We start from the raw sequence: 18,803 nt of genomic DNA on the forward strand, positions 1-18,803 counted from the left end.
TGAAGAATGTGAGATTTTACTAAATGGTTTACTGGCACTCCAATACATTGTTGGACACTTTTACGACTGGCACCTCTTCTTTTTTTTCCCCCCCTTCAAATTTACACCAAGAAATTACAAAAATTACACATTTTTTTAGCAACTTCAGCAGTGTTGCTATTCCATCCATCCATCCATCAAGCCACCCACCCAAATCCACCCATCCATCTGGATAATCAATGTTCCAACCTTTCAGCTAATTATTGTTCCATTTATTAATCCATCCAGGTAATCAATGTTCCATCCATCCATCCATCCATCCATCCATCCAGCTAATTTCATCCGTCTGCCTGTCCATTCGTCCATCTAATACAACTTATTTATCCTGGTGTCCGTTTCTCCACTAGTTATCCAGCCTAATTGGTCCTTCATCAATCATCATTTATTCATTTATCCAGCTAATAAATGTTCCATCCTGGAATCCATCCATTCACTTTCTTTCATCTTGTATTGTTCAATTCTTCCAGCCATACCTACATTAAATCCCCTAATCATCCATTCATCGGCCTATTCTTCAATCCGTTCAATCATTTTCCCAACATTCATCCATTATTCAGGTATCATTCCATTTACTTATTGTTCAGCCATACATCCAGCTAATTATTGTTCCATTTGTGTTCATGACAGCCCGTCGTCCAGGCATCCTTCTGTTAGATCCACCTATTTTTTTTTGTCCATCCAGTTAGTTGTTGTTCCCTTACCGCTATGCAGCCATTTCTCTGTTAAATCCACCTAATCATTTGACCATCAGTCTTTTTCTTCCATTCGTCCATCTTATCTTTCAGCCCAACCGCTCACCCATTCACCCGTCATGCAGCTATCAGCCCATCTATCAATGACACATGTTTGTGGATGATAGCAGGAGCAGTGTGTTTTTGATTAAAGACAGATCGAGGTCATTCTCTCGGGGAGCCTTTCCGCACATTCTCAGCACAGATGCGTCATGCACGGATGGGAGTTTTTTCAACCTCACGAGCATTTCATTTCCTCTCAATCATCTCAACGTGTCATTGCGCTTCATCTCGGGCATTCGAGCCCACCTTTTGTCGGGGCTTTCGTCGCTCCCTCGGATGCAGATTATCAAGCAAAGCTGCGTGTTTGTGAAATGAGTGGGCGACTCATAAATGCCCAGCAAATATTATCACGGATTAAATGTGGCTGCCTTTTGTTCCTCGTGAGCGAGCCTCGTATCTTGTTTAAATCTACCACCTGCGCACAGACCCTCCGCATTTGTTGGCTCCTTCCTGCACCCCCACGCTCACGCTTATCAGGGTGGGGTGATAAGTCTTTACGCTAAACGGCAAGCTCTTTTGTCTGGAATCATCCAGGAAAAGTCTCTGGGTTCCCTGTAATTAGACCGCTCTCATTGCTCGTGAATTCCGTCTCACCTCCTCATCCTGGTGGGAACTTCCTTTCTTCTCTCTTGTATATCCGCCCTCCTTCAGCTCAACCACGGTTATAAATCTCCCCCAGGGACAATTGGGATAGTAATCACAGAATGACTCACAATACTATAGTTTTACCATTTTAACAATCGAAACAATAGTATTACGGATCTCCCCCCGAAAAAAAAATCAGTCCGTCTGTAAAGAATAAGTTAACAGCTAACTTTTAACACTGTGGGTTAACTCTCAAGGTGGCGTCTGTTGCTAACGCTGCCTTCATGATGCAAGTTCAGTGCAGGAAAGAGGCTGTGTTCGAGAAGAAGGATTTTAAATTCCATTCTAAATAAGCACCTCTGTTACGTGTCAGTGAGGCTGTAAAAAAGATTTACTTGGTTGTTTAATGTAACACTTGATGTTTGTATACAAGCCATTAAAAGTACATTTTCCGTACTATGTCCCCAATAACCCAAAATTAAAAGTTTGTAGCTCCCCTAAGAAGTTGCTTTTCTATATCCGCAAGCATATGGCTTCAATACAAGTCCTCATCACACTTTGTCAGATTTACAGCTGAGATGGCACAAAATGGAGAGCGTAATGTATCCCACTTCCATGTCATCAGTTTGTACTAGCGCTAGTTTTGTAGCGTAGAACATCATGTTGGAGCGTGTAAAAAGAAAGCCTCAATCTTGTGATTCACATCATATCAAACTGCGAATGAAGCCAACTAAATTGAAACCGTCAGACGGTTCAAGGGAAGCTCTGGATTATTTTAACGCAGTGAGTTATTACACCAGGCTGCTTGTTGAAGCGGAATTCATGTTAATCATCCCCATTCATTCATTACATTTCTATTTTCATCTTTTCAAGAGCTTATGAAACATGGCTCACCAAAGACGTCATGTGTTAGTGACGAATGGGGAAAAAAGTATTGGGAGAGGTGGTTACATGGATTGTTTGTTTTAAAAGCATACATTATTGAATCACTGAAAAGTCCTTTACTTCAAAGAAACTCTTCTTGATGGTGCATTTCCCAGTAGGGATGTAACGATAACGACAATATCATGATATCGCCGTATCGTTGTGTCACGATATTACAAGCAGCACATCTGTTCACAAAGTCAGGTTAATTTCCATTTGTGCAGTTCTAGCACACTCTGGTGGTTAGTTTTTAGTGCAGTTTAATTTTTACAAGGCATGTTTTGGCCCTACTATGTTTAAAATCCAGGCTAATGGTCAGATGAAGGGGAACGTAATATGCTTATGAACCGCGTGAATGTGGAGGAACTGTGTGCGTGCATTAGCAACTAAGTGCCTCAATATTAAGTCTTATTAGAGATTGTAGGTTGTTTATATGCATTGCTGTTATGTACAAAAGCACAATATTTTTTTTTTTTATTTGAGTATGAGCTCATGTTTTAAAAAATATTGTGACCTTTTTTTATATCACCAACCTTCCCACAATATCGTGATAACTAATAATATTGTATTGTGATGTTTGGATATCGTTACATCCCTTTTTCCCAGTTCACGGTGCAGATGAGAAACCTAGTTAGCAGTAGTAAACCAAACCGCTTTAACTGTGGGCTGAAATCGGAGTGCGCCTTGAGCACAGAGATACTTTCTTACACTATGAGAAAACAACACAACTTGAATACAGAGGGAAGTTCCGGAGAAGTCCTGTACATTTTCTCCTTCCACCTGGCTTCTAAAAAAAAAAAAAAAAAAAAAAAAAATCATCAGTCAGCATGCTCTCTTCCATCTCACCATGGCTTGCATTTCTGCTTCCGATTCCCAGAGGTTCTAAACTGTGCAGGCTTTGGCCAGCTTTTGAGTAACTATTCAATCATTGGACTATTCTACATGTCAGCACTACTCCTGTTTGGTCACTCAAAATGTGTTAATCATTACTTGCCTGTGCTTGTTTCTTTGTTGCTAAAACACAGCAAATATCCTGTAGCTTATACCTCCATCAAACAATGCCCACACGCTACCCCCCTGATTTGCTTGACCATTTTAGGCTGTTCCTCGTTTTCCCCCCCAGCTTGAGTGTAATGTGTGTGTGCGTGGGATAGCATGACAGCTTTTTCCTGCTCCGAGTGCACTGGAGCCAGGAGAGAGGAGGAGAGAGAGCTCTTGTTAGTCAGCCTCCAACTTGGAGAGGAAGTTACCACCTCTTCCCAGACTACACACACACTTTTTAGTACTTGAACCACAGCAGCAAAGCGAGCCGGGAAAACAGTCAGTGCTGCTTGTTTGTGATGTTTTCCACAAAGTTTTTTTGGAGGGAATGATGAGTTTGTGCAGCGTTCCTGAAGCTCTCTGGAGCCTTTGACCGGGACATGATTGATCTCTACACACTGGTGAGTACTAGTCCACCTCCATACAACTGCTCACTGAGTGATTAATAATAGTAGACTAGAATAATAGTAGTATGAGTGTAGTTTGGAAATGTAGTTGCCAGGTCAGCTTGTATAGATTTCTTCCAACATGAACCAAAGATTCTTCCCAGTTTGTTTTGATGACGAACAAAAAGTGTTTTTCTATACAATCCCCCAATTTCACTTTCATTATTTCTGCTGAGTGTGCACAGCCGACTCGACCGCTGTCTGGTCATTGCTAAGTTTATGTTGTGACCACGCGTGGTGTGAACTAGAGCTGAGGAAGCGTTTATGTTTTGAGCCCGGGTTCGGCTTTTTCCTGTGCAGCTGCACGCTGTTGGTGAAGCTCGTTGCGGTGAATGATGACTTGTCATTTGGAATGCAAACAAAAAGCTGACACCTCCTCGTGCCAAAGCCACGAAAATTGAATCATATGCGATAGAGGAGGTATACTGCAGTTCTTTTTTTTTTTGTGTGTGTGTCAGTGTCCATCCATTATTGGGACCCTTGTGTTTGATACTGCAGAAAATTAATATAATAAGCTTTTATATGTCTTATTGGGGAAATTTCAATTTTATAGGATCAAAACAGTGTTTAAAAAAAATCTTGAGCATGTGGCAACTCTGATCAAAATACTGTAGATGGGAGCAAGAATAGTACTTAGCAACATTGTTTTGATCAAAATAAAGCTGTAGTGTACATAAATTAATATGTATGTGTATATAAGCAGTTGAGAATGACAACCATACATGACTAAAATACACAATAATGAATGTGAACAGCAGCAAGATTGGTCAGAAAAAAAATCGAGATAAATGTCTACATGAGAATGAAATTAACACCAGCAATAGCTCAATCTCTCAGGGTCCCCTTTAATTGAGTGCACTCTCGCTCCTCCAGTCAATCAGATAACGCTGATAAAATAGGAACGAGTGTCAATGCTTGTTTAGCTGACCCCCTCCGAGGCTGCTTGGCAATGGTTGACCCTTGTGCGACCTCTCTAAACTCTTCAGATCCCACAGCAACCTCCCCCTACATCAATCAATCCAAATCCTCGTCAACCCATTCATCAGTTTTGTCTTCATCTGTCCCGAGGATGCTTGTTAGCGCTGCAATTTTTTTTTTTTTTAGCCCAAGGGTCATGTACTGATTGGGGATGCTTGTTTAAATTCCCACGGTGCCAGTCTGGGAAGTCGTACGAGTTTCAAGACAGAAATGAATCACAGGGAGGTATCGGTGACAATCAAAAGTGACAGGATGCTGATAGTTTTTCATTATTGAACAAAGGAATCTTTGGAGATTCCCTTCCACCCCGATCATCGTACGTGTCCTAATTGAAAGATTTGCAAATTGTAGCTCTCCTAAAAATGTTTGTCATTTCTTTTTACGTCTTCTAGACAGTACTCGTGGGAATGTTAGTCTAAGATGCTTTGCATTTCATTCTTGGATTCAGCAACATGATTTTGTGCCCTCAGCGTTTCCCCATATTAAATTACATTGCTTGACATTCTTGATTGTTGCATTGATGAGCGTCTTAATGTGTCCCTGCTGTGACAATATGGAGCCTACTTAACAGCGCCCCTCAAAATCTTTTCCCCAGCTTTATCCTGTGTGAAAGGTACAGAGATGGCGTTGGAGAATTGAAGTTGATTTGTGGTTTGTTTGCTGCATCGGCGCTGTAACTGTTGAGTTGGCAATTATCCATCTTGGCCTTTTACACTGAACCCAGTAAAGGGATCATATTGCCGTAACTGTGTGGTTTCACACAGAGACCAGCCCTCCCATAATTAGGTAACATCGACTAGTCTCAATCCTACTAATTCCTACTAATCCCATTTAAAGAGCCACCATTGTTTACACCTTTGATGCTACCTAAGAAGTATTGAAATTTCCAGGTTGATTTTAACACCCTATTCCACGTCAGTGCCTTTCACACAGAATAGCAAACTGGGGGAGGCCAACATTGATGGGCAGTGTGAAAGGGACTTCAGTGCCAATTATATTCTTTCACACAGCTCTCGTGCAAAAATTGACTCATCAAAGCTGTAACGGAAGATCCAACAAATAACTACCTAAGCATAGAATCCAGTAAACCAAGATATTGCCGGAAATATTTGTGCTTTCACACCACAACACGGCATCACACAGTCAGATAATCGGAAATACCTTGTCGAAAACAATGCTATCAACACCAGAAGATGGAAGGTGTAATTGCCAGTAGTTAAAACGCCTCGCCATTCCTGGCACAGCAGAATAGTCTTTAAAAACATGAGGCAGTCATCCCACCTCTCTTATGGTTCTGATACTACCTCCAAAGGGGGAAAGTTGCTGAGTCGACTTCCTCCACAACAGCAACACAGGAACAAAATGTGGGAAATTGTGTGGGTTTTTTTTAAACAGCAGTACAAAAGGCATTACTAATTTCCTTCTGCTCACAAGGCATCCTTTTGGAGAAAACGTCATCCTCAAAATCTTGTGGGCGAAACCTCGAGGAGACGGCATGCGGCAACGCCTCGAGACCCAATCACGGAAAAAGGCAAACACGTGTTGTGTGTCACAGGCTAATAGGCGGCGGCGGCGGCCGTGTAATTGCTGGACGGCGTCCAAGATCGATGTAACGGGTGAGATCATGGGTTGATTATCTGAAGCCTGCGTTGATTTCACAACAGGAGAGGTATCAGGGATCCATCACATACACAACAGTCCTGTCAAAAAACATGTGAGGACTTTGGCGGGTGTTTTAGTGTCAGTGCTACTCTATCCTCAATAGCAGGCGCTAAATTTCGGCTACTTCTATAAAAGGTCTGAAGTGATGGCATCGGAAGTGTGAGTGGAAGATAAACTGTTCGAGAAAAGAAATCTTTCGCCCCAATGATTTTTGGGAAGTGTAAAAGCAGTGTTATGTTTGATTTAACTCTTCCCAAGTGCGTGTACATGAGTTTTGTCATCAGTGTGAAAGGGCATGACTCCTTCTTGTGATTTGGCTCCAAGTCAGCTAATCTTTTTTGTTTCTGGCATTTCAAAAATGTTTACACAAGCAGAAAAGATCTGTTCTCGCTTTGGTCACTCATTTTTCCTGCTCACAATCATTGTCACAGTAACCGCAGTCATGGGCATGCACAAAAGTACCGGTTCGCACCAAACTTTCAGACATGGGATTCAAAGATGCAAAATCAGCCACCATAATTCGTCTCAGATCTGATTAATCACATTGCGCATGGTAAATTAAAAAAAATGAACTGTGTACGTTTGGTTAGTTGATCAGCTTCCTCATCTGTTTGCTTGAGAAATAAAATTTGCGCCCGGTTTTGCATGTGCGGACGTGTAGTAAAACAGACCCTTTGTGATTTACATATGAAAGCAATGTGGCTCTGTTTCGCATCAGGAGCACATCTGGCGGCTATTAAGCACTTGCCCTAACCCCCAGCGCCATCGCATATCTCCATTACCCTCCCATTACCTGCCAGTGCTCGCAGAACATACTCTCCGCAGGACAAGCGCTGCTCTGTGGTTCTAAAACCCCTGACCTCCTTCCCCCGCCACATGAGGATACGCAGAGGATTGATTCAGGACTCTGAAACAAGCCGGCCTCACGCTGGCGTCTTAATTTACAAGACTACGTTTTATTGAAATGTTTCACGTCTCCAAATCCATGTTTACTTGTTTTTGCCCTTGAGTGCAAAGGTGTCGCTCGTCGAGTGCATGTCAAATGCGTGACTAAACCACAACGTGTTCTGTTTAGATTGAATATCAAACATAAAGGATTGGAGTGGATCATGTCAAAGTCTGTGAGCTGAGCAAACATGCAGGCTTTAATTCACACCCACTCATCGGGAATTTAGCACAAGTTATGTTTTGCTTACACGCCAGCTTTTGGACTCTGCAGCTGGGAACTGAAACAGGGCTTTACCTATGAATAGAAACATATGACGAATACTGTAGTCATTGTACAGAGTATTGGAGCAAAGCCAGATGTGACGGTTGGAAAGTGTATCTGAGCAATTTATTACTGGCATCAAACCAGGACAGCCAGTACACTGTGGAACCTCGAAGGTTGGTTTGTTTGTATATGGGAAGACTTCTTCCCATGTCAACTGTCGCCATTGGAAAACCTTTATTGGCAATGTTTTCAACTAAAATCGCATTTTTATCATTTTCGGTTCATGTTCCACTCAGTAACAGTGTGAACATATATCTATATGTGCCATGTGATTGACTGGCGACCAGTTTAGGGTACAGTCTGCTTTTTTCCCCAAAGTCAGTTGGAATAGGTGGTTACATTGCAAATTCAACAACCTCAATAGTGTTTGACTTTAGCAATTACACTGTTTTTGTTTTTTTGTTTTTTTGTTTTTTTGTGTGTATGCCATGTAGTCTCTTTATCTCTCTGTGGTATGCTTAAGCATATATATGTTGTTGTTTCAAAATATTTAGCCAAAGGTCAACTCTCTGTCACTAAATCAAAGCATAAGTTTGTTTGAAAGTCCTCCGTGACCTATGTCTGGTTCGGGGGCTGAGGGTCAACCACATGCCTGTCTCGTATCCAAATGCAACAGCCCTGAAGGTCTTGGCCTGGAAGAGGCTGCTTTCTCCACAATGGGCCAAAGATTCTTGGGTGTGCTTGTGGTTGTTTGTTGTCGCTTCCATAAGATGTTACGTTTACCTTGTGGAAACTGAATACTGTCACAGAGATGCTGAATCAGTTGTGTCCTAGTTTTAGATTTGGACTCTAATATTAGAATTAGGACTGATTGCGTTGTTCAGCATAAAGGTGAGCAGAGTTTAATTTGGGGGTTCAAATCACAGGAATTGGTAAAGACTGTGGGAGAAAACATCCGTCCAAAAATGATTATGATGAATATTATTTTCCATCTGCATGTTTTGTTACCATTTGTGTTCAAATATAAGTTGTTAAAATGTTTATAAGTACTGCAACATTGATTCTAGGTTTGTTATTCGTCTGTGTTTTGCATTGGGCATTAGACATTAAGCTAGCAGGCTAATTCTCTTGTCTTTGTTAAAAACAACATATACAGATAATTCTCCTTCGTTTAGATTTGGCTTTCCAATTAACTTTGACTGAAATTTTACTTCCAACTCAAACGAGAAATCGTCAGTGACAAATTGTATCTCGAAAACTCGTGAGACAGGTCGCACATAAATTGAAGTAACACTGTTTTTAGGCAGCACAGTGTATTAGTGGTTAGCACTTCTGCCACACAGTTGTGAGGTTCTAGGTTCAAATCTTGGCTCTGGCCTTCCTGTGTGGAGTTTCCCACAATCCATAAACATTCATGTTCATTTCATTGATTGAAGATTTGAAATTATCCTTAGCTGTACATGAGCGTGTGAATGCTTGATCTATATGTGCCCTGTCATTGACTGGCAACCAGGCTGGGCTGAACCCCATCTGTTGCCCAAAGTCAGCTAAGATAGGCTCCAGCATACCCATGACCCAAATGAGGTCTTGTAGTTTTGAATATGGAAAATGATGGATTGATGCACTTGTCAAGCTTTAAAATGTTCAACGTTGCATTTAAAAGGCTGTTCTGGATCCGGAATTTTCTTTGGTGGTTGCCGCAGAATCAAAGCAGGAACTTTTTAATGAACGAGGGCGAAGACACAGGATGCTGTAAATTTTAACGTCAGCTTCCACAATCCGACATGCCAGTTAGGAGGCCGTGGATAAATCATTCCTCTCAGCAGACTTTCTAAGCTTACTAGACTCAACGTGATGTTGAAGGAAGTCCTGGATGACAGAGTTATTGTTGTTTTAGGATGATAACAAAAATCTGGAATGGTCATCCTGACGATCCGTGATAGCAAACAATGCCCGGACAAAAATAGTCTTTCCCGTTTTCCTTGCGCCTAAACACAACATATTGTGAAGTCATGCGATGTCTTCTTGCAAGTTGAATTCAGATGAAATGTAGATACCAGTTTTATTTAGGCCGTCAACACCGGCTGACATGACCCTTAGAAAGAACCGGAAAAGGATGCGTGAGTGTTTCACCTCAGGATATGAAGTTCGGAAAGACGAACCGATAAGCCAGCGGGGACCAAAAATAGGAGCAGATATTAATGGCATGAGAGAGCTGACCAAACACCAAGAATAATTGGAAAATCTCATTATGACCGTCTCATATCCTCTGTTCCGGTCTGCAAATGAAAACACTAAACGTCTGGGAAACGCTGCTATCAAAGCAAAATTATTAGACCCTTTGAAACATGTCTGTAAACGGCGCCATTTTCTCCCATTCAATACAAACAGCACTGACACTGAAGACTTGCATGCACACCTTCGGACAATGTAGATTCTTCAATGAGCATGCATATTTCTGGAATGATAGGAAGAAGCCAGGGTATTTAGATTCAAACCCAGAATTTCTCATCTTTGAGGCAGATGTGCTAACCGCTAGTGCACCATGCTGCCTAAAGGTCATATTATTATGGTACGATTATAGTCCATTCTCTGGATTTTACCACCAGCATTTTAAAATTGTCAGTGAACATACATTCTTCCACTTGGTCCAGGCTTCTGCTTCAGTCCTCACCTTCAAGGCAGGGAAGAATGGGAAGAACATTCAAACTCCAAACAAGTGAAAGAGGTCACTGTTGGGACCTTCCCAAAATCCCACAGCCTTTTTTTTTTTTTCTCTTCCGCACAGCACTTCTGCAGCACTCAGCACTCTGCAACAATGCAGGCTATAGAGTGTGCGCTAAAGGCTTTACTGCTCTTATAACGACGGCATTGTTGTAAACCGGCCAGAGTTTGTAATAGCAAGGCAAACTTGGCACGCACACTTGACCGTAAGTAGAGATTAGGGCGGTCCGGGCCTGTTAATAATTTACCTTGCAGTAAAAATCAAAAGACAACAAAACAACATGGTGGTGTAATTAGTAATGAGATGGGCTTGAAGCGGATCCCCTGTGGTCTTTTAACGCCTTGGAGTCTTGACGAAGCTCAAATTGTGGACATTCCAGTGAAAGTGTGCAATCGTAAACTTTGACCTTGAAGAATCGTGTAGTCATTTATTTTATTACCCTTGAGACAAAAGCAATGATCTCAGCTCAAGGACGCATGCGTTCTTCGTTTCCATTTGGTTAACAGAGGGTGGATTAGTAGCGGGGCATTTATCTGCGTAGGGGGAGTTGGAGAACTTTAATTAAAAAGCCTAGAAGGACACTCTGGACAAAATTAAGAAACCGCTGCAAAATTATCTTTGAACATCTATATTACTGTGACATAAACGCAGCAAGCAACTTTGGCTCCAAAGTCAGCCCTTGATTTATTTTTTAAATTTTTTTTTAAGTCCTCCCATTTTTCTTTTGTGTAATTGTTTAATATCTGAGTCAGGCGCTCTCTTCTGACCATAGGACCCACTGCCAGTCAAAAATGTTCACCCTAGAAACTTTGCTCTAATAACTCAACTGACAGCTGTGCCCCCAAACACAGCAGAATAAGTTGTAACAGGTCACAGTTCAGCATTTTTCACAGCTCACCCATCAAGTTGTGACCAACACGTCGAGATCTTATATACGGTCAATGTTTTTTTTGGGGGGGAACACGTTTTTGGTATTTCATCCATGAATAAATGGTTCCGGCATTAAGCTCTTGTTGGTCGTAATCAAGGTCATTGGTATTACAGTTTAAGTGTTTCTACCGCTGCCAAGTTTAACAGCCTGTCGTTGCAATATTTGGAGTTCCTTTGGGCCAAATGTGACAGGTTGTTAAAGTCTACTGGCGAGAAATGAAAGTAGACTTCCTTTACTGTTTGGAAGAGCTTTCGCTTTTCTAAGCAAATTTTTAACCCATGTTAACTTTAAACTGAATGGTAAAGCTATTCTTGGAACTACAGTGGGCCTAAGTTACAAATTGTTCTTTGGGACAAATGTGTTATGTTCCTAACTGGGTCACTAAAACCTGCTACCTGAAAATCCTTCCATCTGTCATTCAGAGCTCTTTAAGCACTCTCCAATGAAGATTTTTTCTTGAAAAAAACAAAAAACAAAAAAAACAAAATAACTTTTAAATAACTAATTCCGCACAATTCTCAAAACCTCACACTGATCTGGCATTGCTTTCATTTTGGGATTACACAGAATTCCACGTCTACAGGTTTTTCTGCTTTAGATGTCTCGATCAGGTTTTAAGGGTTCCTTCTCCAGACTGTAAGTTTCAGATCCTTCGCAAATGTTCAAAGGTTTGGATTAGACCTCTTCCGAATAGTCTCATATTTTGTTCTTAGCCATCAATGCTCTTCCGAATAGTCTTTTTTGGTCTTGTCCATTTATGGATTTTTAGCTGTGACTTTCAGGTGTTTATCTTGTTGGAGAACCTGCGACCTACAGCTGAGACAAGGCGTTGATTGTCTCGAGTTTCTCCACAAATTCAAAACACATTGTGCCGCATAGAGCAAAGTGACCCCACAATATGACTTAGCCCCCTTCATGTCGCAAGCTTTTTGACAATATACCCTGCACAGATTCAAAACAAAAAGCACAAAACCAGAGTTTCCTTCATGTTTTACGGTTGATGATCTTTTCTTTGGAGGCAAGACTATACTGCCTACAACTTTTAACTCAAAAATGCCCTTCCATTGATTCAAAAAGCCCTCACGAGGACAGCAAGCAGAGATTAGGCTATCACAACTTTGAAAAGCAAAAGTCATTAACCGACAACTTTTTCGTGGAGTGGCTCTGAAACAAAAGTGCTCCCTCTGGTCTCTCGCTGGACCGTGAACATTGCAGTCTGCCTACTGTTGTTTGCGCTGCAGACGCGTCAGTGACTCTGGATCTAATGTGGCTTGACGTCTGTGTGTGCGTGTCTGCGTGTGTGTGTTTGCTCTTGTCTCAGGGTGGCCAAATGAACTGTTTAGCCTGAGGACCAAAGATCACAAGCTCGCTCCAGCAGCGAAGCACAAAAGGAGGATCCGAAAATCTTTTCACATCTCCGAATCTTCTAACACGATGAGCTGCGAGTGAAGACCGGCTCGGCCATTTGATTTAAGTGGTAAGTGCTTCATCTGTGTTCTGTTTACTTCTGTGCCTCACCAGCCACATGACATATGGTATACACGTGTGAATTTGATGCTCGGATTTCCCTCCCCCAAAATGTGTCAAATAAGGCACACATCACATTTGACATTGACATAGAGATCTTTCACTGAGGTCACAAGCAGGTGACATTTGGAGGTTAACGCAGACATAAACATGCAGTTAGTGCAATTTAAAGTGGTCCATGTTACCTATGTAAGGCCCTGTGCCATGTGGTTCAACTTACGCAGGTTAGAGCGGGACGCCATGCGCGATGCGTCATCATTTGTGTTGGTTTGTCCACTGCCGGCCACAAGTTGGTGCTAACATGAGCTGGGAGAATTGCGGGCACCTCCTGTTATTTACAATAGCTTCATGTTTTCATCTGATTTCCATCATCATCATCATGTCATCGGGCCGAGGAAGTGGTATGTTAAGAAGTGGCTTTAAGGCGGAGGAAGCTGGATCTGGGAAAGATTAAAGTAGAAAATACAAGCCCTCTGTCACACTGCCTGTTATAAGCTGGCGTTTTCCCACCTTTTCTCCGTGTCTATACCATTTACCACAGAACAGTGACATGGGGAAAAAACGCCAGGGAAAGGCCAGTTTTTGTTGTCCTATTCCAGTGCACAAATGAAAATACCACAAAGGCCATAGATGACCAGACAGTGTAAGAATGGCACCAACATTGAATGGAGGTGATGAAGTCAACACCGTTGGCATCTTCTTAGGTTGTACGAGTCGAGTACCGAACCCTAAACCTTCCGCTTAAGCTAACCTTTATATCATAGCCGTAACAGAGGCATAGCGTAGCAATGTGGAACAAAGGCATGACTGCACATTGTAGAGCTTAAAAAACATTACAGGAGGCCATCGAGTTCCATTTCTATGCTGGCAACATAACCAGAATTTGTACATAAGTAGGAACGTTGAAGGCTTAGTTGATCACGAACCTACTGTAATGCAAGTCACAATTCTGTTCATATTTGTATGAAAAAGCCTTTGTGACCATTAATGCAAAACGATCACATGAAAAAAGTTCATCCATTGCAAACTTTGAAACATATGTCGGGACCCTGCTGATTTCGTCAGACAGGAGGAAGTCCTCTGCGACCACTCACAAAACTGACCCTTAACCTTTACTCTCGGGTTGTGTCATGCCCAAGTGGGTAAGGCGGTGCGCCATGTGCCAGATGCATTACTACAAGCCAAAAAGTGCACAGTGGAGCTTTTGTTTGACCCTTGTGGGCGTCATGCTGCCCACCCGCAGGCTCGCAACGAATCTCCGCTGTGTTTCGTGGGTTTGACGTGGAATGCTCGGCGTCGACTCTGATTCCTGCCATGCCGTTCAAAGTCAGATTCAATATGTTGCATGTCTACCTGACGTATCTGTTCCAGCTTTGAAGAAGCCACCATGGACGTGAAGAAGAAGGAAATGGATCTCCTGAGCAACAGCATAGCTGCTTACGCACACATTAAGGGTAAGTCGCATTCTCGTAGGCAATAACTCATCCATCCATTTTATATTGAGTTAATTCTCAGGTGAGTTGGAGCCTATCTCAGTTGACCTTTGGCGGGAGATGGGGCGCACCCTGGATTGGTTGCCAGGGCACATGTGCTGTAGATCAGTGGTGTCCAAACTATGGCACGGGGGCCATTTGTGGCCCGCCAACCATTTTTCAGTGGCCCCGACATATGATAAAAAACTCTATTTGTACAGTTGTACCATTACTAGTATTTAATTCATTTTATATTTTCTATGAAAAAATATAATTGAACTATTTACAAGAAAAATGGGAACATTTATCTGCCTAACACTGAGGTGAATAGCTGGTAATTCATTTTTAGATGCAAAAATTGTTTCCCCGAATTGTGAACCTATTAGACGAATTAATTAACTGCTTTAAAAATGTTTAAAATATTTATTTCATCTCATTTTACAATATGTTTTTTCAAACTAACTTGTAATATATAAACAATAGACAATTGCTTGACTGATTATGATGCAATTTAATGAACTAAAGTTGAAAACTTTTAAAGCGGCCCTTCCATCCTTCGATTTTTCTGGATGTGGCCCTTAGAGGAAAAAGTTTGGACACCCCTGCTGTAGATAAACAAGCATTCACATTCACAACAACAAAGATGTTAGTCTTAAGTAGTGAAGCTAATATGCTAACAGTAAGCTTTTATGCCAGATGAAATTCCGAATTATAAAACTTTATTAGACATATATATATATATATATATATATATATATATATATATATATATATATATATATATATATATTATTTTTTTTTTTAAAGTGGGGGAGGCAATATTCCGACAGAAAAATTTGAAAATTTGCCACTTTATAATGTCACAATTTTGCCAGAAAAGAACTTGTAAATTTGCGACTTATTTGTGAGTTTATAAAGTGGCAAATTTGTGAGTTTTTTGTGAGGAATATTAATGAAAAAAAAACATATTTATACGTGGCCCTAATACACTGTCGTACAACTTGTCAGAGGATTCGACTTCCATTTAAATGTTCATTTAAACTATTTTCCCTTGCCTGTCTTCCCCCCAGCCAACCCGGAGAGCTTTGGCCTGTACTTTGTGCTCGGCGTCTGCTTCGGCCTGGTTCTGACTCTTTGCTTGCTGGTCATCCGCATCTCCTGCAAGCCGCGCTTCCAAACCGCCACCGCCGGGACCGCCTCGTCCACACCCGAGAAAAAAACACCGCGGGACGACGAGGACCAGGAAAGCGACAACGAGGAAGACGACGACGACAGGGACGACGTCGAGGCGCCCTCCCCACTGCTCGCCGCCACCACCTCCACAGTCACCACGGAGATCCCCGTGGCCAATCACAGCAACCACTCGGACGGGACTCTGAACGTGTTCACGTCGGCCGAGGAACTGGAGAGGGCGCAGCGGCTGGAAGAGCGGGAGCGAATCATACGGGAAATCTGGAGGAACGGACAGCCGGACCTCCTGGGATCGGGAACGGGGACCATCGGGAGAGTGCATTACTACTAACGGACGCCAGGCCCCTGAAACTTAAAGGCTTGTGGTGCAATGTTACAATACCAAGAAGTGTCTTGTTAACAGACTAATGAATCCATTTTGAAAAAACAATGCAGTATGAATGGAGCTGATGACACTTGAACTATGGCGCTTAATGACATGAAATGCACACAACAATGTTACAGGTAATGAGCTTTCGGGTGTACTACAGTATGGTTCATCATTTGAACCATGTGAGCTTTGCAATTCCCTATAGAAGCCACAAGTTGGCGGCAAAGCACTATTTACAGTATTTCTAAATTGTTTCCCTCAATTCACTTCACTTCAACAGACTATAAAGTTGAACTGAGCAAAGCATCAACACCATGCATCTAGAATCGTACACAGAAATGAACCCATGCTACATAAACAACTGCATTCAGTTTGGTAAATTAATCAACAAATACAAACAACCTAGCCTAAACTGACATGACCTCACACACAGGCAAACATTCATATGCACTAGCACTTTACACAAACAGGATAAGCCATTAAACTTGGCTTTCAATTATGCACAGTAATAAATTTAATTCATACACGCAAATGATGGCAAAGTGCACTACACCGTCGAGAAGCAAAAACAATAGGCAAATTCTCTTTCCCTTGCATTTGGGAAAGGAGAGTCGCATTGTCTGATACTTTCCAGCTCATTTAAGCCACAATTTCACCCCAAAGCTCAATATCCCTCCCTTTTTCTGAGTCGTGTCTGAACAGTTTCTCTGGTGGGTAGAGACTTATGTACGCCGTGAAGGTTCTTGTGTGTTTCTGGTGAACAGCCACAGAAGGACAATAAAGGAAATTACATTGTTTGAACACAAACATATCACAACCTGGGGGCTAGATAATGTTACATGCAGTCAAATTAAGGTTAAAATGAAAAGGAAATTAAAACATTAAGAAAATCATTTGCAGATGGTGCCTTTGGGGCAAATAGATTTATTTAAAAAAAATGTTGGCAGGGTGTCATCTTTAGTCATTTTCTCTGTACTGTATGTGCCTTATTTTGAATGGAAACATAATTGTAATAAAATCTGTGGGACCAACAACACAAAACAACCCTTGTGTGAGAAAAATGTTTTTACAGGGCTGCTAAAGGGAAGTTGCCTAATATGGTGGGATTGTTGAAAATTAAAGCAATTTCCTTCTAAATTGAAGACAGGACAGTGTAATGGTGCCACAAGCACACTTTTTTTTAATGCCTTTTTTTTGTAGCACAATCACTGTCCTATAGTTATGTACACACGTGCTGGACAGAAATGTTTAATATTGATACCCGTTTATGTTGTGCTCGACATGCCCTCGCTAACCGATAGCAAGCCAGCGTTGTTTTTGTGCCGAATGCTGACCAATCAGCTTGTAGCTCTCATTGACCTGGCTACTTTTTTCTGTCGTTAATTAATCTGCATTCACTTTTTACTAGGCGAATTGTTGGTCTAGATATAACACAAATACTTATCTTAATTTGGTTTCAAATAAACATATATAATAGTGACCGAAACGTGTATCAAAACTCCTCATCACCAGCCAATAGGAAGACAGCTTGTTGTTCTACTGGCTAATCAGTGCTCAGATCTTATTGATTTGGCAGTTAAGTGCTTTTTCGTTCTTGGTAAGTCACAGTTTACACGTGTCCATTCATAGGTGTTTATCTATTTATTTTTGTTACTATACGACTTGATAGTATAGTACACACATGCTGTTATGTTTCAGCAATTTGTCGTAGTGGCGCCCTCAGCAAAAATAATGGAAGGTGGCGGTCATGACACCGTAGAAGGGCGGAAGTGGACACCTTTACAAGTAAGATAGCGAACCTGATTTTCTGTGAAATTTAGTCTATACTGTCAATATTTTTCCACATTCAACAATTAAATGCTTAATAAACGTTGCTTTTATGAGGCAGTTGGCGTTGTTAGTATGTATCTCAACGCTAAGGCTAGCTGGAATGCTAACTGTGTTTCACACTAGTGTACTATATTTTGAGTCGTAACCGCTCGTTTTCTTTGCTTTTATTTGTGATAAATGTTTTCAGTAAGAGTATTTTGTAGTTGTATCAACATAGGTTTTGCCAATGTTAGGCAGTAAACTACTGTGTGGAGCATAACAGTTATTTTCATGTAACATACTCTAGAGTCGCTTCTGTTCGCATGCTACTTGTTAATTGTGAAGTTTGTGATGACAACGTGGAAAACATGATGTGGTAGCCATACAAACAGAAATGTAACTCATTGTGACACAGGTAAGGTTCTGGCCACAGAACACAATCTCGACCCAGGCTAACTTCCAAGTCATGAGAGGCGAAACTCAAGAGGGCGGTTCTCTCTCTTGTAAATGAGACACTGCAATCCCTCAGAAGACATACAAATTAAAAGCATACATTATGTTTTCACTCGTGGAGGCAGCACTTTGGCGAAAAGGACTCAATTATCATTGTCAATTTGTGTAGTAGAGCCTCTCATTTGGAGCATGCGGCACAAAGAAATAACCCATCGAACTACATGGATTGAAGAGTAATTTTCTTTGGCAACAAGTGGTATCCAAATGGGCCTTCCACCGTATCAACTCAAGTAAAACCATAATGGTGGTTCTGTGGCGGCTCAAACATACATTTAAATTACATTTTGTGCCCTGAATGCCCCCCAGCGGCGTACAGTAATGGCCTGAAGTCAATTTCCATGAAATCCCACACGATAGGCTTTCTGTGACAAACTTCTCTTTGTCCGTTAGAACGCTCTCTGTCATTCTCTTTCTTTCTTTCTTTCTTTCTTTCTTTCTTTTTTTTTTTTTTATCTTTCAAGCCCCCCCCCCCCGAACTCACCCACATTCTTCATTCTTCCTTCATCACAAGACGACTTATGTTCAATGTGGTGAGAGAGACAGAGGCCATTCATTTTCATATCTGTGAACCATTGGTGAAATT

General features: G+C 41.5%; 1 protein-coding gene and 1 long non-coding RNA gene across 6 annotated transcripts in view; both read left to right on the forward strand.

Moving 5' to 3' along the window:
• Positions 1 to 3,621: 3,621 nt before the first annotated feature.
• eva1ba (eva-1 homolog Ba (C. elegans)) lies at positions 3,622 to 16,942 on the forward strand. The gene is made up of 4 exons (XM_077525842.1): positions 3,622 to 3,784; positions 12,660 to 12,815; positions 14,237 to 14,319; positions 15,408 to 16,942. The coding sequence occupies exons 3-4, from the start codon at positions 14,253 to 14,255 to the stop codon at positions 15,857 to 15,859; spliced, it is 519 nt and encodes a 172-aa protein (XP_077381968.1). The 5' UTR covers positions 3,622 to 3,784; positions 12,660 to 12,815; positions 14,237 to 14,252; the 3' UTR covers positions 15,860 to 16,942.
• Positions 16,943 to 17,292: 350 nt separating this feature from the next.
• The window catches only part of LOC144021750 (uncharacterized), a 61,827-nt gene continuing 60,316 nt past the window's right edge, over positions 17,293 to 18,803 (forward strand). For 4 of the 5 annotated variants that reach the window (XR_013284169.1, XR_013284171.1, XR_013284172.1 and 1 more), the window contains exon 1: positions 17,502 to 17,683. This is a non-coding gene — a long non-coding RNA (uncharacterized LOC144021750). The other variant, XR_013284170.1, reaches the window with a different exon arrangement.

This window comes from Festucalex cinctus, chromosome 7, assembly GCF_051991245.1.
Source record: "Festucalex cinctus isolate MCC-2025b chromosome 7, RoL_Fcin_1.0, whole genome shotgun sequence".
Classification (NCBI taxonomy): Eukaryota; Metazoa; Chordata; class Actinopteri; order Syngnathiformes; family Syngnathidae; genus Festucalex; species Festucalex cinctus.

Coding starts and splice junctions, on each gene's coding strand:
- eva1ba (XM_077525842.1), top strand. CDS start 14,253: ATGGACGTGAAGAAGAAGGAAATGGATCTCCTGAGCAACAGCATAGCT. Junction 14,320..15,407: donor TGCTTACGCACACATTAAGG/GTAAGTCGCATT, acceptor TCTTCCCCCCAG/CCAACCCGGAGAGCTTTGGC.